The 26,385-nt window shown below is 42.9% G+C and overlaps 1 protein-coding gene across 1 annotated transcript in view; it reads right to left on the reverse strand.

Annotated features, from left to right (window-relative positions):
- Positions 1-878: 878 nt before the first annotated feature.
- Positions 879-26,385, reverse strand: part of MAP3K21 (mitogen-activated protein kinase kinase kinase 21) — a 55,788-nt gene continuing 30,281 nt past the window's right edge. Inside the window, exons 5-10 of the mRNA XM_068982627.1 lie at positions 18,494-18,734; positions 8,218-8,340; positions 6,160-6,310; positions 5,671-5,768; positions 2,823-3,608; positions 879-1,306 (exon numbers count right to left, since the gene is read on the reverse strand). Of these exons, the coding sequence (XP_068838728.1) occupies positions 879-1,306; positions 2,823-3,608; positions 5,671-5,768; positions 6,160-6,310; positions 8,218-8,340; positions 18,494-18,734 (1,827 nt within the window). The remainder of the gene's footprint in view (positions 1,307-2,822; positions 3,609-5,670; positions 5,769-6,159; positions 6,311-8,217; positions 8,341-18,493; positions 18,735-26,385) is intronic.

Here is a 26,385-nt window from a genome sequence, read left to right on the forward strand (position 1 = left end):
TTAAAAACTCCATGGCAAAATAAAAGCTTTACACTTCTGGATACCAAATTAATGGCTACTGATGACGGGGGACCATTTTTACAGGGAGAACCCACAGGTTAGTGTGTCTCAGCTGTACATCGTATGGTCTAAGTCAACTGTTAATGACTGATTTGTTTTAAATCTACTTTGGAGTTCCAATGGATAAAACTTTTAGAAGTTACATTCATTAAAACTTTTATAAACTACATTCAGTAAAATTTTCTCAAAGAGAGAAACATTGCATATTTTAGATGAGATGTGGACATACTTGTGCATTATAAGCCCATTGCTGAACTTAAGTAGCTTAAATAGGACTCTGCATCTATTCTAGTCATCAAATTTTTAAAAACAGACACCTTTACTCACTAATATCACATTATTCTTGGCTTTTGTTGCACAAGTAACAAAACAAAAGTGAGAAATGAAGAAAAGAAGGGAAAGGGAAATAGAAAACGAAGGAAGGCAACAGGAAGGAAGGAATCAAAAATGGCACTCTTACAATTTTTGTGTGTGGGGTCGCACGACTGAACACCACCACCACCACCGGAAAAGAATATAAATGGGGAGAAAAAGCATTTAAAGTTGTGCTTAAACACAGATTCGCTTTGTTGTACAGTTCTTGCTTTATAGTGTGTGTAGTATTTCAAGTTGCTAGGTAAGAATCCAGTGGACAAACGATACAGTCAGCCAACGGCAATGACTTCCATTTCTGGAGAAGTTAGACATCCATGACTGTTTCAGTGACATGGCCACATATTTGAAAACACAGCAGCATGAAACAATTAAAAGGCAGACACCTTGTTTTCATTTGTTCACCTTAAAAACACAAAAAGAAATGCTTAAACAACAGAAGGCACTTAAGACAGAAATTCTTTCTCGAGTTCGTACAGAGATGGTCGGCTCGCTCTGCTTCTTATCCTGCACAGAGGCACCGTGCGGTCCCGGCTCTGGCCTTCCACGTCGGTGTCCAGCAAGGAAGGCATGCGGGGCTGAGTTCTCTTCTTGGGGCCGAGAGGACAGCTGTGGGCTGGTCCTGGACCACCCACTGCAGGGCCAGCCTGTGAGGGCTGAGACTCTGTTCTCGGCGGGAAGGCCTGCAGGGCACCTCCTCGGCTTCTTAGAGGGGGAGGGCGAGGCAGAGGCACCATATGGACAGCTCTTTGCTTTTCAGGCGGGACTTCACTTGGCAGGTCACTGTGAGGTCCAGACAGGGAGGGGGGCATCCCCCAAACCCACTCAGGGGGCAGTTCAGAGGCTCCGGGGGCTGAGATGAGAGCTGCACCAGCTGGCAAAGAGAGTGTGTGATTAGACAGTAACATTGAAAACAATGGATATCAAGGAAAATAAACTGGGTGACTTCACCCAAACCCTATATCCTAACAGTTTGTAAAGTAAGCTTTGACAAAAGAACCTGAACACAAACCTTACTTTACAAACTGTTAGGATATAAGGTTTGTTTGTATTGAAAAGTACCTCAAAGTTGGAAAGATTGCTTGAATCTGTGGAAACTACAACTGTAAGGAGCTAAATCATCATCAGATGCTTAGAACAATGATCATTAGAACTGTTTAATAAACAGGATTAGACTGGACTAAAATTAAGGCGTAAAATGATGGTGAATATGACTGAATTCACTTTCAGGTGACAATTTGGAAATATTAATGAAAATAAGGAAGCACCTACGTTTCTACACGTTACACCTTTCCTTTTTTGTTCTGAAGAACTGACTTATTACCACCCTGTTGTTCATTCGCATCCGACTCTTTGCGACCCCATGGACTGTAGCCCACCAAGCTCCTCTGTTGGGATTTCCCAGGCAAGAACACTGGAGCGGGTTGCCAGTTCCTTCTCCAGGGGGTCTTCCTGACCCAGGGATTGAACCCATGTCATTTGCATTGGCAGGCGGGTTCTTCACTGCTGAGCCATCAGGGAAGGCCTGCTACCACTCTAGCAGATAATTATTGGCTTCAAATGAAGAAAAAAAGTTCTTACGGGATTATCGTGATGGGATTTCACCATGTGCAATTATAAATTACTAATATTTATTACATCATAAAAGAGCGATAAACCAATTTATTTAAAGACAATGAAAACTAATATTAGAAAAAATGTGCCTACTTAGAGCACACTTAAAGAGATAAAGGAGAAGATAGAGCAAATGAAAGCAGCCTCAGTTTTAATACACTTTATAACCAATCCTAGCATAACATTTTATGATCTAAAAAGCATTTTTCATATACATTATCTCACTTGATCCTCATGATCTATATCTGATGTGATTGTAATCACATTTACATACAAAAGAAATAATAGTTAATCCCCACATAGCATTTACTGTCCATTTGATTTTTATACCCCCTAAACTCAATCTCAGCATAACTAGACAGTGAAGTCAGGTGATGCAGAAGACATGGTACCACGGGGGAGGAAGGACAACCAGTTTTAGCAGCAGCTCTCCTATTAATTATTGGTTCAGACTTTGTCAAATGATTGTCTACCTAACGTGAGGGGCTTGGAGCAGTTACTCTCCACGTGCTCGCTCTGTTTTAATATGCTATTAAGTATTTAAATTGCTGAAATTTAGTTGTATTTTCTCTAGAATCTAAATGATAGTTAAGGTCAAATGAAAGAGTAAAATTAAATGACAGTCACATGAAAGGGTAAAATGCAAAGATTTCTGTAAAGAGTGAAAAGAAATCTGTAAATGTAATCATATGGAAAAGAGAATCAGAGAGTCACGCAATTTTACAGTGCAGTCTCTACAGTGGTATCTGGTACTTTCACCCATTAATGCAGCCTACCTGGGGGCCGGGCAGCACTTCCATCAGACAGGGTCCTTCGGTGACCTGCTGCTCTCTCCTTGGAAGCAGTAGCGTAAGAAACGCCCCCACATGTCAGCTCCATGAAGGAAGGAGGCAGGTTTCTCCACCCATCACGGCTGGTCTCCAGTCCTGGCATGGGGGTTGACTTCTGGCCCCACCCTCCAAAGGCAGGGCAAGGATCTGGAGTGGGCACCTGAGGGGCACAAGAGATGTGTGTGCTGCTCTCGAAGGAGTCTTCGCCGTCGGTGTGCAGCAGGCACCTGGTGGAGAGGGAAGGCACGGACAGGAGGTTTGCAGTGGTGGACGGTGGGAGGGAGGGGGTGCTGCTGGCTCCCTCGCCCATGGCCAGCAGCCTTGCGGCGGGGCTGGCACTGCGGCGAGACTTAGGTGCCCGCTGGAAGATGCCTTCACGTTTCTTCCTGCCTTCCTTGGGCAACGGGTCTTCGGGATCCTGTGCTTTCGTGAGCTCTCTTATGTCCAAGCCCAGAGCCACCGATGCCAGCAGCACGGTACAGCCATACAGAGCAGACTCCGTTTTCTTTCTCTGGGGGGATCTGCTCAGACTGTTTGGAGGGGTCCCCTGAGGAGTGTCGGCAGCAGGGCTCACTGGGGTTCCCTCCTCCCAGCTTTCAGGTTCCACCGGGTTCTCTCTCTGGCCATCTTTCCAAAGAGGTAGATCAATGTAGGCCTGAGTTGGCGATTTTATCTGCTTTGGTTTTCTGTGTTCCAATCCGTCAGGGGCAAGTTTTGGCTCTTCACAAGTACCTACATAGAAGGATAAACACACACACGCTAGGACCATTTTCCCGCAAAAACCATGAAAACTACACTGTAAAACAAAGCTGAAATCTAACAAATACATATTCTACATCATGACACATGGAGTCCTTTACAGTTTAGCAAATGGTTCATCCAGGAGGACCCTGCACAAGGGGTATCCAGGGTGCTATGACTCAGGCTCCCTGCAGAGGGACCTGCAGGGGCATTTGCAAGCCCTGAAACCAAGGCAAACATGATCAATATCTGCATAAGATCATACTGTCCTTTTGGGAGTCACAGGCATTCGGGAGACGCCGAGTGCTTGCTAGGCACCAGGCACTCCGAGTAGAGTGGTGAACACAACAGATAAACTTTTTGGCTTTGAGTTGACATTCTAATTTGTGGGTGATGAAGAACACATATATTATGGGTTCCATGTAGACAAATAAGAATTTTAGATAAGAGTGATGAACAGGGAGAGAGGTTCAAGAGGGAGGGGACATAGGTATAGCTATGACAGATTCATGTTGATATATGGTGGAAGCCAACACAATATCGTAAAGCAATTATCCTCCAATTGGAAATCAATAAATCAAAAAGTAAAAAATAAAAACAAAACCAAAAATGTTATGGGGAAATGGTGGAGCAAAAAATAAATAAATAAAAAAATAAGGCCGCTTGAATTTCTGGTTTGTGTCACTTTTACCCTATCGTATTTTTCTGAATTTCCTTCATGTGCTTTTCTTTCTTGAAAAATAAAAGAAAAATCTGCCCCATAAAAAAAAAAGTGATAAATAAATAAAAACGGGTACTGAGGTAGAGGGCTGGGGTGAGATACCACTTCAGCTGAGGTGGTCAAGGAAGGCTTTCCGGCAATGCTTGAGCTGAGACATAAACTCACAGAAGCACCAGGCCACACAGATGGGAGGTGGGAGGGGGCCTTCAGGCAGGACAGACGGTGTGAACCCTTTGCTCACTGACCCTTCCAGTGGACTACAGGGTTAACTTCATGGAGACCCAGCTGGGTCAGCTACATAAATCCTTTTATTTCCTCCAAGTGACCTGTGGAGGAGTTATTAATAGGATCAAAATATTCTAAGAAAGAATAAAAACATTGAAAAAAAAAAAGGCCGACTACCCAGTCACAAATAATGAAACATGTACTGTAGAAATAACAGTTTTGTGACTATTGATTGCCCTTCATGACTCCTCAAGTGACATTTGATGACCCACTGCAGTATATAATGAGAGAACCTCTTGGCTTTATAGGCAAGAGAGAGTCAGCACACAGTAACGAATCTGGTGTCAGAGAGTGCTTATCCAGGATTCAGAGGGGACCTGCCTCTGTTTACCTGAATGTATTTATGGAGATACTTAGGCTGAAACCACATGCTTGTCATAACACAGGAGAAGAAAATTAACAATGAACAGTGAGTGATAAGGTGTGTGCAAAATTGAACACAGCAGTAATAATAAATTCAAGATGTCTATACCATGTTTAGCTAAAGCATCTTTCCTTTGATCACCGTATCAAAGAGCTGTCTTAAGTTGTTGAGGGTAAAGACCAATTTTGTCTTCTTTGGTGATAGCCATCATTGAGGGTTTTCAACAACTACCGTATCTTTTCAATCTTTTAATATCTGAACACTGAACAGGAATGTTGAATATAGAAAGCAATGATGACTTACTTAAATTAGAGATTCCAATGTAACACTTTCCAGCAGTAGTTTTCCACAGCTAACTAGCTTGACAATATTTTATCATGTCGTGGGGTGGGAATACAACCTCGGCAGAATTTCAGGGTGCCTACATTTTCATATTTACTATTTCCTATACTAATTTGGATCTATCTAATATATTATACTAATTTTTCTGGTAAAGAATAGGAGTTACAAATTCCTGATAAACAATGTGGAGCCTAATGATTACTTTCCACCATGAACACTGCCAGGACAGAAGATAAGTTTCAAGCTCAGTGTAGCCCCACTACTACTCTGACGCTGCTAACCTTTCTGACATCACTTCCAGAGCACTCACATGCTAAGTCTATTTCCTGAAACCCATTTACCTGGCTGGTCCACAAATAATGAAGACAATGGCATGGTTTTCTGATTTTTTATTAATATGGTTGACCAAGGACTGTTGCCATCTGAGAGAGGTCTTATTCTACAAGAGAAAAATGTTTATTTTGAAATAATAGAACCACATGAACATAAACTAGGTTTTGGTAAATACACACTAACAAGATTTTTAGGTAGTATGAGAACACATTTAGATTCTGTGTTTTAAAGAGCTAACAAAGTACAAATAAAACTTTAACATGAGATGTAAAACACTTTTTAAACTGCTTAACCAAATAATAATTAATTTAGTATGATAAGCCCATCCTAGAAATTAACTTGATATTCAGGTATCTTTGTATTACTCTAATTGCTTTTTAAAAGGTAAGTCTGGCCAATGCAACATGTAAAAGGCCCTGATAAAAAATAACTAAGTAAAAAAGCACTGCTCTGCGTCACAGTGCACACTGAAATACCACCAGATGTCACACGTGTACCTTTCTTTGCAATCAGTTCTTTCTTTCATTTGAATCGAATTTGGACCCCAGGTACAACCCTTTTTCTTGAAATTCCTTTTTATATCTTCAAATTCTTCTTGTCGACAGACGGTGTTTCTGCCCCAAGTTGTATTGCTTTCATCTGAGGTCACTAAACAGAGAGCATCACTCATTAACCAATTACAATTTTTTAAGTTTTAGGATGAATCAAGTCAGTTGTAAAACTATCTTACTCAAAGTGTATAGATGATTGAGAAACATGAAAAGAATGAAGAAGTTATTTCTTTCACCCTACTCGAGGCAAATGTCTGTCTCTAATCATAACAGTAAGAAAGGTAAAAGGTAAACCTGAGGTAGCCATAAAGGGCTGATAGTTTCTTTATCTATGCATTTAACATGATGCAATAGTTAGGACTTCATTTTACTTGGGAGGAAAAAAAAAAAAGGCAAATTGAACATTTAACTTAGTACTTAATTTTTTAACCAAATCAAAGTTTAGAACCTAAGGAACAAAGGTCTATTTTGAAACTGTAATTTCAGCCACTATTTCATTAGTCATCACAACTGTTTGGCTATAATTACCTTTTAAAACCTGAACATATGCAAGTTTTCCCACATCTTGCCTTATTTCATCCCCTTGTGGGAAGGTTTACATTCACGTCTGACCTCTACCCGTTGCTGACACACACGTGTGACACACAACTGCCTCCTCCCGCAGCCCCTCGCTGCTTGAGAACCATGGGGAGAGTGGCTGTTATTACTACACACTTAGAAAACAATCCTGTCACACACCAGAGGCACTAGAAACAAAGCTGAAAGCATTATGACATAGCTACACAGGGGGTAAAAATCTACACTTTGGGTCTAACCGAAACTCGCACAGAACCACTGTAAGTTGAAAATGTAGTTAATACACCTGACCTACCGAACACGGCTTAGCCCAGCCCACCTTAAACGTGCTCATGTACCCCCACGGCTGATTCATGTCAATGTACGGCAAAAACCACTACAATATTGTAAAGCAATTAGCCTCCAATTAAAATTAATTCATTAATTAAAAAAATGTGCTTAGAAGAGTTACTGTGTTTGTTTAGCTGCCAAGTTGTATACAACTCTTCTGTGACCCCATAGCCTGCAGCCCTCCAGCTCTTTCTGTCCATGGGGTTTCCCAGGCAAGAATTCTGGAGTAGGAGGCCTTTTCCTTTCCCAGGAGATCTTTCCGATCCAGGGAATGAACCCGTGCGACCCACATGGCAGACGGATTTCTCATCATCTGAGCCACCTGGGAAACCCGCTTAGAACAGTCACACTAGGCTACAGTTAGCAAAATCATCGAATACAAAGCCTAGTTTATACTAAAGTTAAATATCTCATGTAACTTACGGAATCCAGCAGTGAAAGTGAAAAGCAGAGTAACTGTGAGTATATGGCTTATTTCTCCTCATGACGGCGGGGCTGACCAGGAGCCCAGCATCTTGAGAGGATGGCACCTCGCATCACTCCCCAGGAAAAGATCAAAATTCAAAGTATGGTTTCCACTGAATGTGAGTCACTTTAAAACCACTGTAAAGCCATAAAACCCTAAGTCGAATTACCCTAACATGGGGGGCCATGTGCATTAGGGTGGTCAATACACACCAAATGAGAGCTAAATCCCAAAAAAGCAGAACACTGTCTTCTTTATTTACAAAACAACTGGAAGTAACCTCAAATTCTGGATTTCAGTTTTCAAAATATCCACAAGTATGCTACTGATGTAATTCGGCTATACAAACGTCACAGGTACAGGCTTCACAAAATCTTATAAGTCTCAAGATCTTATTTCAGTTTCTACTCTGTGGCCTGGTAACATCACCAATTGTGCAGAGTCTAAAAATCATTTACTGTGAAAATAAGAAAATTAGACTAAGAAGAAAATTTTGATTTCCAAATAGTTATGATACCTCCTGTATTTCACATGCTTAGAAACCACTTATAAAAACATGTCTGCTTAAGTTGAATTAAAGTCCACTAGTGACAGAAACCCACCCAAAAGACCCCAAGGGGGAGAAAGCTTACGCTGTATTGCTCGGAGTCGGGGGATCACTGTGGGGCTGCTGGGTGGGCTGGAGCTGCTGCTGTTCAGACTTCTTCGTTTGTCCAAATTGGGGGAGGCCTGTACGGTTATTTTGTGCTGGAAGTCTGTTGGATATGGGGAGAAAAAAAGAGAACTGAGATTTGACGGTTTTAGGTGATTTTCATAGTCCTGTCTTTGGTACGTGGCAATAAAAGCAGAAATTGCCAGACAGTAAGAATATGGTCAACATCCAGAAAATGAAGATCATGGCATCTGGTCCCATCACTTCATGGGAAATAGATGGGGAAACAGTGGAAACAGTGTTAGACTTTATCTTTTTGGGCTCCAAAATCACTGCAGATGGTGACTGCAGCCATGAAATTAAAAGACGCTTGCTTACTCCTTGGAAGGAAAGTTATGACCAACCTAGACAGCATATTGAAAGGCAGAGACATTACTTTGCCAACTAAGGTCCATCTAATCAAGGCTATGGTTTTTCCTGTGGTCATGTATGGATGTGAGAGTTGGACTGTGAAGAAGGCTGATTGCCGAAGAATTGATGCTTTTGAACTGTGGTGTTGGAGAAGACTCTTGAGAGTCCTTTGGACTGCAAGGAGATCCAACCAGTCCATCCTAAAGGAGATCAGCCCTGGGATTTCTTTGGAAGGAATGATGCTAAAGCTGAAACTCCAGTACTTTGGTCACCTCATGTGAAGAGTTGACTCATTGGAAAAGACTCTGATGCTGGGAGGGATTGGGGGCAGGAGGAAAAGGGGACGACAGAGGATGAGATGGCTGGATGGCATCACTGACTCGATGGACGTGAGTCTGAGTGAACTCAGGGAGATGGTGATGGACAGGGAGGCCTGGCGTGCTGTGATTCATGGGGTCGCAAAGTCGGACACGACGAATATGGTATGTCTCAGAGTCTGTTCCTGGTTTCTTACTTGTCTTTCATTCAGGATTTGAGTCCATAAACAGTGACTCAGAATCTTGATACATTAGGCAGCACACTGAGACACACAGACACACAAGGAAATCAACTATTACTGAGCATCTGGAGAACCCAACAGTCTTCTGGGAAGAAGAGTTTCCTTCATTCAGTCTGACACAGTTGAAATGAAACTGAAAGAGGAGACACCCTGGGTTAAACGAGTCCTGGTTCTGTCACTAACTGTGGACCCCAAACCAGCAAGGAGCCTCTTAGAGTCGGTTTCCCAGGCTTTTGGCTAGTACAGCAGACACCACCACAGGGTTGCCATGGTGATTAAAACAGAAAACATACATTACGTGGGGTTCAGAACATGCTACCCCAACATTTACTCCTTTTTGTTGTTGTTTAGTCCCTCAGTCGTGTCCAACTCTTTGTGACCCCATGGACTGCAGCCCTCCAGGCTCCTCTGCCCGTGGGATTTCCCAGGCAAGAACACTGGAGTGGGTTGCCATTCCTTCCTCCCTGGGATCCTCCTGACCCAGGGATCAAACTCCAGGCAGATTCTTTACCACTGAGCCATCAAGGAAGCCACATTTACTCTTTAACCTGTTACATTTCTACAAGACAGTTCACTCTTCATCAACCTAGCATGAAAATGTTCAGGTCTGGTTTTTTTTTTTGGGGGGGGGGCGGTATTCATTTCTTTATGCAGGCTCTCATGTCACAGAAACTTGTATTAAACACATTTTTATGCTTTCCCCTATTGATTTGGCTTTGTCAGTTTCATCTTCAGACCCAGTCAGGGTCAAGTGAAACTCCCCCAGCCTAAAGTTAAAAGCGTTTTGTGGCTAAGATACCTACAAATGATGGTTACTATTATCTAACTGTGATACAGTTAGATACAGGATAGCTGTCATGCCAGACAAAATGCCAAGAACTATGGCAACAAGTGAAAGAAAAGTAACATTACCAGAGGAAAGAAAACTTTGTAAACCGTCAGAAAAAGTATTGAAAACTTAGAAGCAGGAAAAATAAATGACTGGGTATTCTTTCATTGTGGTGTCGTGCTTAACCTCTGACTAGTTTTATATTGATGGGGCTATTTTTACAACTCAGTAGAGACAAAGGTTAACTTGTAGATTTTGTCTGGTGATGATGCAAATAATTTTTGCCTGGTGTGAAAGAAAATCCCAAAGGTTATTATTTATTGCCATAATGGGCATTAACCAAGTCTGTATTTAGCCTAGCAATTGAATGCTAATATTTCTTTATTAAACTGACCATAAATACTAAGCTCCTCAAATCCCCATGTGAACCAGTTTACATGGGTTCCCCATTAATATTAATTAATCAATATTAATTATTAATGAAATAAAATCTTTGACATGTTCATTTTATGTTTGCAAGAAAGCTATAATTTACCTTATTGTATAAAATAATTATACTTTAAAGAACCACAAGGCATTGAATGAGGAGTTTGAATTTGGTAGGCAAGACAGTTATCCAATTACTTATGTTACAAATCTGAAGCTTTCCTTGATATTGTGTTCTCCCTGAACTTCCACATCCAATCAAACACAAAATATCTTGTAAATTCTGTTCTGTATTCTTCTTAGAGCTATTGTTGAGTCAGCAAACTCCACATGTGAAGCCCAACTTACCACTTACTAGCCACATGAATTTGGGGAAAGTAACTTCATCTCTGTAAGTCACAGCATTTTCATTGACAAAAATGGAAAAAAGAATGATTCCTACTCCACAGGACAGTTAGGTAGACTTAAATACAAAGAAGTACAGAAAGTACTTGGGCTTCCCAGGTGGCTCAGTGGTAAAGAATCCTTCTGCCAATGCAGGAGACTCGGGTTCCATCTCTGGAGGAGGAAACTGGCAACCCACTCTAGTATTCTCTCCTGGGAAATCCCATGGACAGAGGGGCCTGGTGGGCTACAGTCCATAGGGTCGCAAAAGAGCTGGACGTGACTGAGTGACTAAGCATCGAAATATACTTGAACATAAAAAATACTCAATGCACATTAATGACACTTCTTGTTCTCTCCATCTCCACCACCACCATCATTTCACACTGAGGCTGCTACAATCCTTTGGTCTATCTTCCAGCAACTCCACTCGACCCCTCTGATCTACCTCACAACAGCCAGACGCTTGCTTGCTTATTTATTTATGGCTGTGCAGGTCTCTGCTGCAGCATGGACGCAGCAGTTGTGGCACAAAGGCTTAGATGCTCCCAGGCATGTGGGATCTTAGTTCCCCAACCAGGGGTTGAACCCACATCCCCTGCACTGGAAGGCAGATTCTTAACCACTGGACCACCAGGGAAGTCTCCAGGGGCATGCCTGTCATTCCCTGCTTAGAGGCCTTTGAAGGGTTCTCATCATTCTTAAAATTATAGATCAAAATCACAACACCCCTCTAATTCCCTGCAAATCTGATCTGGGTTGTTTGTGCCACCCCTGTTCTCCCATCACTCACCACGATCTAGACAAGGGGACAGCAGGCTTTTCCTAAGAAGTGCCACACAGTAAATACTGCAGTTTCTATGAGCCACATGGTCTGCTGATGGAGCGGGAAAGCGTTCCAACAAAAACGTAAAGGCGTGTGTTCCAGTGCAACGCTGCTATGGACGGTGCAGCTCACCTTTCCTGCTAGATTCATGGCTCAGGAAATCTTCTTTTCTAGTATTTAAAGAGTATAAATCGTTCTTTGCTTGTGGGCTACAGGAAAGAGGTGCGAGGCTGAATTTGGACCAGCAGGTAGAGTCAAGCCATAATGGTCTTTTATCAATTCCTGAAAGAAACCAGACTTCTTCCCATGTGCTTTCTGCCTGTTCTTTGGCTTCCCTTCACTGGTGGGGCTTCCCTGGTGGCTCAGATGGTAAAGCATCTGTCCACAATGCGGGAGACCCAGGTTCGATCCCTGGGTCGGGAAGATCCTCTGGAGAAGGAAATGGCGATCCACTCCGGTACTATTGCCTGGAGAATCCCATGGACAGAGGAGCCTGGTAGGCTACAGTCCATGGGGTCACAGAGAGTTGGACACGACTGAGTGACTTCACTTTCACTTTCTGAGGTGGTTCAGTGGTAAAGAATCTACCTGTCAATGCAGGAGATGTGGGTTTGATCCCTGGTTGGGTCAGGAAGATCCCCTGGAGTAGAAAATGGCAACCCACTCCAGTATTCTTGCCTGGGAAATCCCATGGACGGAGGAGTCTGATGTGCTACAGTCTATGGGATTGCAAAAAGTCCGACATGACTGAGCATGCATGCCAGACCACATATTTGGCAAATTCCTACTTTGAGTCTCAATTTAACTTTTTCTTCTTGGGGAAGCTAGTTGTGATTGCTTTAGTCCAGGAGACATCACTCTACTAACCACTGTCACATGACTTTTCCTTCAGAGTAATTAATAATTACAGCCAAAACAAAAGAACCTTTGTTTAATTGTTAGCTTAAGACTCACCCCCTCCAATACAATGTCAGTTCTCTATTGGGAGGGTTGTCAGTTGCCATCACTGCAACATCTCCCCCCAGTGGGCACAGGGCCATGCACAGGAAAGATGCTGAGCGAATCCTTGCTGAACGAGTGTTTTCTCTGTTTGAGGTTACAGTATTCATGAGGGCAGAGATCATGTTTTGAAGACGATGCAGATAGACGTGAAGTGCCAGATCGGAGCTCTGTCCCCCTACCATCTAAGAAAGAATGATCTGACGAGGCAAAGCGGCTTAAGAGAGGGAAAGAATTGATGCAAGAAAACAGTTCGTCAGAACAGACACCTAACTGAACTAGGGGGAAGGGAAATAAGTAGGAAAAGAAAGAAATATTCTCACCCAAAGAGATGAAACAATTTAGACCAAAGAGCTTTATAAAGGTTCAGCCAGCCCGGCGGCTCAGTGGTAAAAAAATCCGGCTGCAACGCAGGAGCTGCAGTACATGTGGGTTTGACCCCTGGGTCGGGAAGACCCCCTGGAGGAGGAAATGGCAACCCGCTCCAGTACTCTTGCCCGGAGAATCCCATGGACAGAGGAGCCTGGTGGGCCACAGTCCACGGGGTCACAAAGAGTCGGACACAACTGAGCACGTACAAGCACATGAAAATTTTCGTAGCGAGAGGAGCCTGCAGCCCAGAGTGGAAGGCACGCATGCTCGCGCAGGCCTTGGAATCAGAACAACAGAACCAGGCCACAGCACCGGAATGGCAAACCACGAAGGACGAGCGACAGGAGAGGAGGCGACAGGCACAGCCCGGGGAGCCGCCACGGACGGCTTTAAGGCCAAAGGCAGTTGCAAAGGCACAAGACTGGATCTTTATAATACCTAAGATTCAGAGTGCTTCTGGTCTTCTGAAAAAACGAAATACTTGTACTCAGAGGGGAAAAAAAAGAGCACTCTGTGCTTTAAACATAAACAAAACATTCTTTATGATAAACATCCTGTTCCTATGAAACAGAGAAAGGTTGATTCTGTCCCAGTTACAGATTGAGGAAAACTCAGGCTGAACTGTTAAGGGGTCCTGGCTGATGTCCAGTGTTTTTCTGGACTGCTTGCTAGACCTGTTCTCAAGTATCTGCTCATGGCAGATTATCATGTGGTCCACAGGCTTTTGATTAAACCTGTATGTTTTCACTGGCAATATTTATGTTTCATGAAGGACACTGACACGGCTCACTGAGAATCCTCATTTTACACTAAAAGTTTCAGTATTCGTTGAAAAGTCCTTTGGGGGCTTCTGCCTTCTCTCCCTAGGCATGTACACACACTTGCTCACATTCACGCACACCAGGCAGGTGAGTGTGGCAGGCCTCTGGCTCTTGTGAAGTGGTTGAAGTTAGAACATCATGGCTTTAGAGACATACCAACTCCCAAAAGTTTCAAAACCTCTTTGATCTATTTTATATGTTCTAAAAACACAACCTGGGTTCAAAACAAACATAATACAGGAGTGATATAAAGTGGTTACAGTATAAATGTATCTGCCACAACCATTCTTTCTCTCTACAAGTTCCAAGACTGCACACAATTTAATTTACCAACTCTTAGATTATGCCGCCTCATTGTATAAGCATTCATCTTTATTAGGTAGCTATGCAGGATTGTCAACAGGAATAATTGCATTTGAGTTTTCCAGCAATAAATCATCCTAGCTATAAATAGCCATAAAATGAAAAGCTGCTATCAGTGATTACAAAGGAAAAAGTACAATGATTAATTATTCAAATTTAATAACAATTTTTTGAAAGAACTTTTAAGCAATATTCTGGCTTGTCATCTGAATCATTCTCTAACCACCAAAATGATTATTTGCTTAACTCCACGTTTATAGAAGGCTTAGGTGAGGATCTGGCTACTCTAGTCAAAAAGACAATCTAGGTCGATCTCTGTGTGTGTGTGTGTGTGTGTGTGTGTGTGAAAGTTGCTCACACACAATGCCCTCGTTACAACGGCTGACCAATTTTTCAAAACAATTGAAAAGAAAAGAAAAGGGGGTGTCTATGAATATTATGAACCTTCAATTGCACCAATTGAGTACACAATGCTAGTTGAAGGTTAACTGACCCCCAACCAGTTTAATTCCCAAACAGTACAGAAAGCTTGAAGGAAAAAAAATATCTTTAGAATTCTTACCCTAAGGGAATACCTCCTACTAGGAGAACCTGATTTTTGCTCCCTGTGCCTTGAGACCAGAGCTCTCTGGATTACTTATCTTATCTAGACCATCTCTTAAACAAAAAAAAAGGAATGAAGTCTTTAAAAATTTTCTTATTTTCAACTGTTATTTACTATTAGTGAGTTTTACTGGAACAAAACCAGAAACATAGACCAATGGAACAAGACAGAAAGCCCAGAGATAAACCCACACACCTATGGGTACCTTATCTTTGACAAAGGAGGCAAGAATATACACTGGAGAAAAGACAGTCTCTTCAATAAGTGGTGCTGGGAAAAATGGACATAGCTGTCTAGTTTTTACACATAGCTGTTGTAAAAAAAATGAAGTTAGAACTCTTCCTAACACCATACACAAAAATAAACTCAAAATGGATTAAAGATCTAAATGCAAGCATACATATTAAGAACCAGTTCATAGGAGTCTCAGATACATTTCTAGGAAATTCCTTAAGCTAGATAGACATGGGAAAATTCCTGCAAAAGGGATTTAAGTAGTTTGTAGCTGGAAAAATAAGTAACACCACCCTCCAATCTGTCATCTACCAGCTGTTTCTTCCTTAATAATGTACCATGAAATAGTACTAAAATCTGGTAACTCAAAGAATTTTCTAACAAATCATAATGTTGGAATCCACTAACTCTCTTGAATGTAAGGTACAAATAATTGTTTTCTCCACTGAGCAAAACCACTGAAGGAGAAAATAATTGTTTTTATAGTTCTGACTCTTCTCTGTGGATCTTTGGATGTGTGTCCTACTTTGGGATACTGTGTAAGTAAACTCTGTGTGTGTGTGTGTTGGTGAGGTAGCTTGTAGAGTTGAGGGATTCTAATGAGTTTCCATAGAGGTACCAGGGTCACAGCGATGTGGCACCATCTTGTGGGCAGAAGAGGTAACTACCACCCTAAATTACAGAAACTGCATTTCATGCCTTTAAAATGGTTTAGGATTATAGCAATAGATTTTGAGGTTATGTTTTAACTAGAATCTTTTATTAAGTGGCAAAAGGTAAAAAAAATATGTGACTAAAATGACCCCTCTATTCTCAGAAACAGGAAAGGGAACTAGTACTATCCAGGAATAATACAAATCCAGCAAAAATATTCAAATATATTCACTTTGTGCTGAATAAATGCAAGGTACCAGCCAAGTAAAATTTGAGAAGAACCCCAGGAATCCTGTGATACTTTGTTTAATCACTCTTTCATGAAGATTAAAAAATCACTGGAATTATTTCATTGTTTCTCCCAAGTTTCTTTCCCATCAGTTTCTAATTAGCTCCCCTCTCCAAAGTTTCCCCAGGGAATCAGTGAATATTAATTATGGTAATATGGTCACAACACAGATAGAAGAACACTGATATAGCTCAGGACTAGAGAAGAAAACTCACACTGAATGCCCCTCTGAATTTGTCTACTGTCTATATCAAAAGCAGAAAGAAGCCTTACCTTAAACAAAACAGACTATTTTAAATTATGTCTGACATATCAGAGAGTCCAGTGAGTTGTCTTTCAAGTTACACTTCAGCTAAAAGCAAACATTAGAAGAGAACCTGGAAAAGTACCTTTTTTTGTTCCCAAAGAGGTCAAAGGTAAAATGAGGACCACATAGCCAGTTCTCACCTCATCAAAGCACTTAATCAATGATGTATATTCTGTGTACTTCTGACTACCCCACAGCAGCAATTTTCTGATCAATTAAGGACTTCTGTAACCAAAGAAGTCACAATACATGGCAAGCTGCAAGGATTTTGTAGTAAGTATCTTTACAAGACAATGTATACATATTTTATATAAAACAAAACTCCTGTTACTGTTATTTAAATCAAATTTTCACACTACTACCAAACATCTCAGGAAAACACTGGAATCTGTAAAGAACACTCTAAGATGTAATACATATATAGAAAGACAGATACATACAGATATATACACATTGACTGTGTATTCTCTGTAGGCTGGGCTGCCTAGGTGGCTCAATAGTAAAGAATCCACCTGTCAAGCAGAAGACATATGAGACTCAGGTTCGATCCCTGGGTCAGGAAGATCCCCTGACCAGGAGAAGGAAATGGCAGCCCACTCCAGTATTCTTGCCTGGGAAATCCCACGGACAGAGGAGCCTGGAGGGCTACAGTCCAAAGGGTGGCAGAAGAGTTGGACTTGAACTTAACTGAAGCAACAAACACCAACCCTACAGGGGCAGCCAGCTCTTGCTCTGTCATCATCCTTCCCTGCGAGAAAACTACTGCAAAACACAGAGGGACATTTGATATTACCTCAATCAAACATCAAAGAACTTAACTTTATGAATTGACATATGTTTGCTATTTTGTACTCTGTTTAGTTTCTCCCAACATATAATCCATTTCAGTTCAGTCGCTCAGTTGCGTCCGACTCTTTGTGACCCCATGAACCGCAGCGCACCAGGCCTCCCTGTCCATCACCAACTCCTGGAGTTCACTCAAACTCATGTCCATCGAGTCGGTGATGCCATCCAACCATCTCATCCTCTGTTGTCCCCTTTTCCTCCCGCCTTCAATCTTTCCCAGCATCAGGGTCTTTTCCAATGAGTCAGTTCTTCGTAATCCATTTATGTTATATCGCAATGATTTAAAATATTTTTTAAAAGGTTGCCTAGAATTACTGGTTTACTTCCCTCGTGGCTCAGCTGGTAAAGAATCTGCCTACAGTGTGGGAGACCTGGGTTTGATCCCTGAGTTGGGAAGATCCCCTGGAGAACAGAACGGCTACCCACTCCAATATTCTGGCCTGGAGAATTCCATGGCATACAGTCCATGGGGTTGCAAAGAGTTGGACGTGACTGACCAACTTTAACTTTCACTTTTATACCTCAACGATTTTGAACCTTTAGATGAAGGTGGGTGGTCATCGAGGCACTGAATATACTTTGCTAAGGGTGCGAACAGCAACCTCAGTGCCCCAGATAACAGCCAGCTCCTTGTGGAAGCAAGAAATTGATGTTCAGATTTTAAAAGGTAACTTAAAATATACCTCTGTTTCTTAGTTTCAAACTCTGATTTGGTTAAAAAATTACATAGGAAGTTTAAGTTAAATGTTCCATTTGACTTATTCCCCTTCCCCCCCCAAAAAAAAACCCCAAAATCCTAAACTGTTGTATCATGCTAATTACATAGATAAATAATCAGCTCTTTGCTGCTAATTTACTTTGAGTTTGTATCTCTCAGTGTACTCCACTTTTCTTGCTATCAGGATTACAGACAGAAATTTGCCACTGGTGAGGGTCAAAGAAATCATTCCATTGTTTCTGTTTCTTGATTTGTTTAAGTATTTTGAGTAAGATGTGTTTATTCTGGATTTTTACCATGTTGTGTAGTGCTGGTTCAATGCAATCAGCTAAAGAGAAATTCTGCTTTGATTTCCGAAGGAGTAAACAATAATGTCATTAACAGGAAAGGACGCCCGCAGTCAGATACACTGCTTCCGGTCCCCTGCAATATGCTCCCTTTCCAGGCTGCTTCACACGTGAAAACTCACTAGGTTGTTACGTTCTGACCACGGACTGAAGCAAGAGGTGAAGATGCTCAGTCATAAAATCTCACTCCCCAGCTCTGATGAAGCAAAGAAGCAGACAGGAGGGACGACCACATAAGTCTGAGGGGACGTCGGGGCGGGACCGTACCTGAAGGTAAACTGATGCGATGGCCGTCTCTGAGCTTCAGGCGGCTCCTCTTAAACTTGCCCTTCCTCTTCTTGACGTTGGGCTTCTCCTGATTCAGCTGGAAGATGAGGATGTTGAGCTCTCGCTCCAGCACGTCGATCTCCCGTGCGGCCAGCTGCTGCTCCCGCCGCCGGAGCAGCTCCTCCTGCGACTTCTGCTGCAGGGCGGCCCGCGTCAGCTCCTCCTCCCGGGAGCGCAGCTCCTGCCGCCGGGACAGGGGACAGGATCAAGGTCACTGCAGGCCTCCCGGAGCCTCCCCACGGCCAAGACAGGCCAGGCTGGACCCCAGCTCACCAGGGGCTCACACAGGCTCCATCTGGCAATTCTGGGGTGTTTCTGCTTTGTTTTGGGGGTGGGGGTGGGGGGCAGAATGGCTTATTTAATCCATGGCTCTTATTTGTATGGAGAAGGCAATGGTACCCCACTCCAGTACTCTTGCCTGGAGAATCATCCCATGGACGGAGGAGCCTGGTGGGCTGAGGTCCATGGGGTCTCTAAGAGTGGGACAGGACTGAGCGACTTCACTTTCACTTTTCACTTTCACGCATTGGAGAAGGAAATGGCAACCCACTCCAGGGTTCTTGCCCAGGGAAGAATCCCAGGGATGGGGAAGCCTGGAGGGCTGCCGTCTATGGGGTTGCACAGGGTCGGACAGGACTGAAGCGACTTAGCAGCAGCACCAGCAGCTTATTTGTATTAGAGGCCATTAGCATAATTAAGTATTGGGTTTTGAGTCTCACCAGGTGCGCTAGATGGTAAAGAATCCAACTGCCAATGCAGGAGATTTAAGAGATGCAGGGTCGATCCCTGGGTGGGGAAGCCCCTGGAGGAGGGCATGGCACCCCACTCTAGCGTTCTTGCCTGGAGAATCCCAGGGACAGAGGTGCCTGGAGGGCTGCACTACAGTTGCAAGAAGTTGGACACGACTGAAGCGACAGCAGAGCACCATCAGGTGTTGGGTTTTGCACCTCACCAGGTGGTTTCTCAGATCTGCCCTTCTTCCTGCAAGGTTCTTTCTGAAAGTTTTATCCACCTTCTTCAAAGCCTAACTCAGGAGAAGGCAAGGAAGCATCCCCCTGGGCTGAGGCACACCCCGTCCACGGGATGCATGCAGGGCACCCGGCCACAAGCTCAGGTGTGAAGGGTGTTAAGCTGGGGACCACCAATCCCATCTGTCCATGGCCCTTCTAGTTTTATGATCCAAGAAGAGGCATCACACGTCTTTATACGCAAGTGTAAAGACTCTCTCTCTCTCTGTCTCTGGCCTTTACAATCACCTGACACTCAAAATGTACATCGACACACAGCAGCCAGGTACTGATGTGAAGGGCCCATTTGAAGAAGACCCAGAACTCTACTCAGTGACCTACATGGGAAGGAAATCTAAAAAAGAGGGGATATAAGCATTCGTATAGCTGATCGCTTTACTGCACAGGAGAAACTAACACAACATCACTTCAATAAAAATTAGGGGGAAAAAAGAAGGCCCATTAAAGCCAAAAGGGAAAGCTTGATTACTTAAAGGAAAATTCTAGTCACCAAAGACTGCAGCAGGTTAGATTTCTTTCCTTAGGTTATTTAAGAATTTGCTTAGGGAACTAACACATTGTGGTGAAGAGACTAAGGGGAAAAACAAAGCTAATACGGCAGGAGTCAGGTGAAGGCCCATCAGAAATGAAAATGCAACAGCTCTAAAAGGATAAGCCACTGGAAAATACCGTCAGTCCACAGAGGATTTTTCAGGATTCCGTGGATGGATGGAAACTGTCGCTTCACACAGATGTCATGAATTAGCTAACGAAAGTCCCTCTGTCATGACACACACTGATTAAAATATAACTTCCTCTCAGTTTTGGTTTTAGAATTATTTAACTGGTAAGAAACAGAAAATCTATGAAGAATACTTTTATTCCTATTATAAAAAAAAATTCAGTAGTAAAACTGAGAACTCTACAGTCTTTAATCCACATCCCCATTCTTATTCCATTTCTGTAAAGTGTTCCGTTCTTTATCAGAGACATAAATGCCTCTTTTGGTGCTGAATTGCTTTCTCTTGTAGACTACCCTGCCATAAATCAAGCATTCACATAGAAAGCCAGGCCTTCGCAAACTTCTATTTACACTGCATCAGACAAGTTCAATCTTAGAATGTGTGTTAGTCGGTTGTGTCTGATTCTTTGAGATCCCATGGACTGTAGACCACCAGGCTCCTCTGCCCATGGAATTCCCCTCCAGGCAAGAATACTGGAGTTGGGAGCCATTCCCTTCTCCAGGGGATCTACCTGACCCAAGGATCCAACCTGAGTCTCCTGCAATGCAAACGGGTTCTTTACCATCTGAGCCACCAGGGAAGCCCAGATCCTAATGCCAAAAACTTTGTGAGAAACTCCACCTTCTCAGGCGGAGCCCTGGGCTGTGAACTTAGAGAGCTACAAGCTTGGTGTGAACATGTCACACTTCATAAGAGCAGGGCACACTTTCCAGAGGCCACCTCGAAAGTACTGATGTGAAGAAACACTGCAAGACAGAGGCTCATGGAAAGCAGGAGAGTTGAGCCATGCGACTGGAGTCATAAGGGAAAATAAAAATGGGGGAGCATCCTCCGGCAATGAATAAGGTAATATCAAGAAAAAAAGGAGAGTCCTAAAAATAAAGCTTCTGTATGTGGATCAATTCTGACCTTACAGTAGTTCTACCAAAATAGACCGAAACTCACCTTTGAAACATTCCTTCAATTTGTTTTTTTCTAAACAAACTTCATAAACAAAATGATGAGAAATGATTTCCTTAAGACCAATCACTATTCAAATCAGTTCTGCTAATATGTATCAGCTGATTTATGAGGAGAGACCGCTGTTTCATCATTATATTGTGCCAAATATAAATAACTATTTATTACTTGAAAAGAAAAAAAGAAAGAAGAAAACACTAGCTGTTTAAAACAATTCGGAATCCATTATTTAACTAGTGGCTTTACAGTTTGTTCAAACTAGAGGTTTTACTATAGTGTATTTGGGGACAGAGGATCATTCTAGTCAACTTCTAATTCATTACTGTCTGCCCTTCTGTTAAGATATTACTTTTCAGGGGTGTAGATAACAACCCAATTAGCTATTGTGGAATGAAATGGCATAAGGAAGAGATAAAGGCTGTAAATTCACTTAGGCTTTTTGTGTTATTGCTACAGTAACTGAATAAGAAACCATTTTTAATTCCAGGTCTCAAACTAAAGTGTAAACCCCTGTGCAGTGACTTTATAAATTAAAAAAAAAAAAAAGCCACTTGGTTCATAAGACTTCATAAAAGAAAAAAATAAGATCAAAGAGAAAGTAGCCAAGTACTCTTCCTTCTGATGGAGTTTTAAAGCATTCAGAAGTATAAGAAAAAAACAGTCTGGGGTATTAGAAGCCCTTTGGATTCTCTGAAATTATGAAGCACACAAAAACATTCTTTCGGTCGCTGAGATTACTAGGCAGTGCTGTGTGTTTAATTGCTTGGCACAGGCCATTCTAGTAATGGGAAACCCAAATTCCTGGCACTAGGTGTTAATCATTAACAGTGACAAGCCTTCATATAGTGGTTCAAAGACAGGTGCACACACCCAGTGTACAGAGACAGACATGCAGAGATAAGAAGCCAGGAATTTGGGGAGGAACCGGTATCTATGGAGGCCACAGTTTACTGAATAACACAGAGCACGGCCAAGTCACTGACCATTAATTCCAGGTCTGACGCCTCCTGCCTCAAGCAATCAGTGAACAGGAAAGGGAGATAGCGCACATCTACTGTGCTTTTGACTCCATCAAAAAAGATGCAACTTGAAACCTTCCAGCAAAAAAAAAAAAAGACTATATATTCTTTAATTGTAAACCAAAGACCCACAACATACCATAAATGCTGTATTTCAAAAAGCACTGCACAGAAGTCATATATGTATATAATAAATATATCAGAAATCATATATATATATATGTAAAGATACCACTGTAGTATATTGCAAAAATGAACCCAAAGAATAGCAAAGAAACTACTTATAAGACCTCAACGTGGAGAAAGCAGACGTCCAGTCTTAAAGCATTCTTTTTTGATTTCCTCACCACATATGATAAGAATTGTAAAGAATCCACCTGTAATGCAGGAGAGCTGGGTTCAATTCCTGGGTTGGGAAGATCCCCTGGAGAAGGGAAAGGCTACCCACTCCAGTATTCTGGTCTGGAGAATTCCATGGACTGTATAGTCCATGGGGTCACAAAGAGTCAGACACGACTGAGTGACTTTCACTTACGATAAGAATTAACTCACTGGCTGTGCCTCTCTCCTACGGTTTCATACATAATTACCAAGTTTAAAATAATAAGAGTTAGTTATTAACGACATCACTTCCAAATTTTAAATTCTGTGATGCCAAGTTTTATTTTTCCTCCAAGTCTTCTTCCATTCCCCAAATGTTTTTTACTTTTGCTATTAAGCATCTCATTTCAGAATTCCTGAAAACCATTTGGGAAGGGGTAAAAAAAAAAATCTTAAAAACATGTTAATAATATCACTGATAGTAATCCTTCAAAGAACTGCAAGGCTGAAAAAGTAATGCACTCAGTCATTTTCCAGCTCAGAGCCCCATTTCCCAAGCACCTGGGCTGGGGATGGGGCTGCGGGTGCTGGCAGGAACCTGCCCGGCTTCAGTCAAAGCCACTGCCTTTCTTGTTGCAAGTTGAACACGCACACTTGTCAGCACTTAGCAAGCAGCACGCAGGCCTGAGCCCTCTGGACACCTCGCTCGTGGAAGCCCATGCCACCCCGAGGAGGGAGACAGCGTGGCTGGGACACTTTGTGGGGGTGTGGGAGGATGGCAGGACAGTCTCCGTCAGCCAGTGGCAGCGCCCCGACCCCAACCAGACAGGCTGGCTCAAGTCCTCGGTCCGTACCACTTTGCTCGACTGCTAGAGATTCTGGCATTCTGCTAAAGACTTAATACAACACGGGGGCAGGGCAGGTCACGGTTTAGTGAACTCCCGTGTGCACACCCCTGCCGTCCGCCTGAATTCCTCGAGGGCAGGGCCAGAACAGCTGGCGCAGGCTCAACTGTCCTCCTGCTCGGCTCCAAGAGCTGGGAAGTTGTTGAGACCCGATCTTCATGCCTGGAGCACTCACTTGAGAGGCCTCCTATTTCTGAACCCTGAACAACCGGAATATATCTTCTCCCTCACCTGCTAGAAAGTCCCTCCAGCACCGAGGACAGCCCCGCACTGCCCAGCCCCGCTTCTGCATCCATTTCTCTTCTCCGAGGGCTCAGGCGTGCAGGCCCCTCCCGTGTCCCTGGCCGTCCACCTGGGGGAGCTCTTTAAGACGTGGCGCTGTGTGTCTGACTCTGTGATCCCAAGGACTGTCATCCACCAGGCTCCTCTGTCCATGGGATTCTCCAGGCAAAAATACTAAAGTGGGTTGTCATGCGCTCCTCCAGGGGATCGTCCCAACCCAGGGATCGAACCCACATCTCCTGTGTCTCCCGCACTGCAGACAGATTCTTTACTGCTGAGCTACTGGTAAAGTCCCTTTAAGACATGGTGCCATCGGTTGAACGTGATGCTGACAGTGTGATCTGAACAGACTCAAACAGGATGACTGTTTCTTATTAAATGAGCTCCAGGTACTTATTAAGGGGGTCAGGGTCCAAGATTGCATTTATCAGTTTTGAATTTCTAAACTCACAAAACACTGAAAAATCTAAGGAAGTCAGTAAATCACCTAGAAGTCTACTATTTGAAAAAATGGCTTACAAAAAAGAAAAAAAAAAAAAAGGATTTTAGCAGCTTACAGATTTCCCTCTAACCTTTATTCTTAACTAGTTAAAATTATGAAATATTTTATATATACTACAACTAGAGAGAACAGCAAATACTCATGCACTTACTATCCATATTTAACAGATGCTAAATTTTTACCATGTCTGTTTTAGTCTGTTAAAGTCCTCTGTGCATCACAGTGAATCCTATCCCCTCACCTTCGGACCTGCTATACTTAAGTTGCATCTTTTGTATCCTTCCTCTGACTATACTTTGCCCTTCTGTACATTTGAATAATACTGTTTTCTGTGGTCTTATAAATTTATACAATGTGATTATCCTTCTGCAACTGCTTTCTCTGCCCAATATTATACTGTCTGAGATTTAGATGGCACTAGAATCCCCTTGCCAAGGGAGACGCAAGAGACACAAGTTCAATCCCTGGGTCAGAAAGATCCCCTGGAGAAGAGAATGGCAACCCACTCCAGTATTTTTGCCTGGAAAACCCATGGATAGAGGAGCCTGGTCCAAACACGACTAAGCACTCACTCACTACTATTCATGTTGAAACATACAGCTGGAGTTCATTCATCTGAGGACTGTACAGATTTCTACTGTAAGAATATACAATAAAAAAATAGAAATAAAAATAAAAATTAAAAAAACAAGAATATACAATAGTTTAGGCATTTATTTCCCTATTAATGGATATTGGGGTTGTTTCCAGTTTTTCATTATTACAAACTATACTTAAAAGTGAATAACCTTAATTTCCTTGCACATACGTGTGGAAGTTTCTTATATATAACCAGAAGTTAAACAGCTGAGGTGTCCGCTGCGTAAGATTCAAATTAGAATTCATGGCATTTACACACTTTTAAATCATCTTTTCACTGAAAAAAATATGACAGTTGGAACTTCCCTGGCGGTCCAGTGGTTAAGAATTTGCCTGTCAATGCAGCGGACACAGGGTGGATCCCTGGTCCAGGAAGATGCCACATGCCTCAGGTCAACTAAGCCACATGCACCAACTACTAAGCCTGTGCGTCCTGGAGCCCATGCTCCACAAGAGAAGCCCCCGCAGTGAGAAGCCCACGCTGCAGCTAGAGAGCGGCCCCAGCTAGAGAAAGCCCGCACACAGTGACGGAGACTCAGCACAGGCAAATATTCTTTAAAATGACAATAATAATAAGTGCTAATATCTCTCACCTATTAAGACATATATTAGGAACCTATAAAGAAATTCTACTTAGGTATTTAATGTATCTATGGAACGTCTACCACGTGCCAAGTTCTTTGCTCAGTGTTACAGAGGAACGTGACCAAGGATAAAACAGAACAGCTCATGAACTTAATGAGTAGGAAAGGCAGACCAAGGACGACACAAAGAAGCAGATAATAATAAAGTATGGCCCAGTGTGGCTGTGATAAAGAAAGTGCCAGACGCTGTGACGCTCTATGTGGTGCAAAAGATGAAGGGAAGGGGGCTCTGGGGCCTGAGGATGAAGCAGCAGCAACTGTGTGGAGAGGGTAAGCCAGGCCAGGGACAGACAAAGAATATACACGAGGGCCAAAATGCAGGAGAGTAGCTCTGGAGGAAATGGAAGAGTTCAGGCTGGCTGGGGACAAAGTGAGGCTAAATGTGGGAGAACAGAAGACGTTATAAAGAAAAGGAGTCGGCCACTGAGGCGGGGTGGTTCTGATTTGCATTTTAGAAGTGTCACTGGTGTGCTGAGGGGCTCAGTTAGGGGAGCAAGGCTGGATGCAGGGCCCCAGGTAGGATGCTGCTGCAGGTGATGAGTGAGGACCACAGGGGTCAGGGGAGTGAACTACCACTGATGGTCCTTGTCACAGGGGAGGCCACATCGTTAAGACCTTTGAGACTGGGTACCTATGGGAACAATATCTCATTACCACACAAAGGAAGCAGGAGGAGGGACAGCAGATGGGGAGTGAGAAGGAGGTTCTGACTTCAGTGGTTGACTGGCAAGGGTGACCGGGATAGCACATCAAGCCCCTTTTGAAAACTTGTCAGTGGGATCCAAACCCTTAGCCTGGCAGTCCAGGACA

Source organism: Capricornis sumatraensis, chromosome 10 (assembly GCF_032405125.1).
Source record: "Capricornis sumatraensis isolate serow.1 chromosome 10, serow.2, whole genome shotgun sequence".
Classification (NCBI taxonomy): domain Eukaryota; kingdom Metazoa; phylum Chordata; class Mammalia; order Artiodactyla; family Bovidae; genus Capricornis; species Capricornis sumatraensis.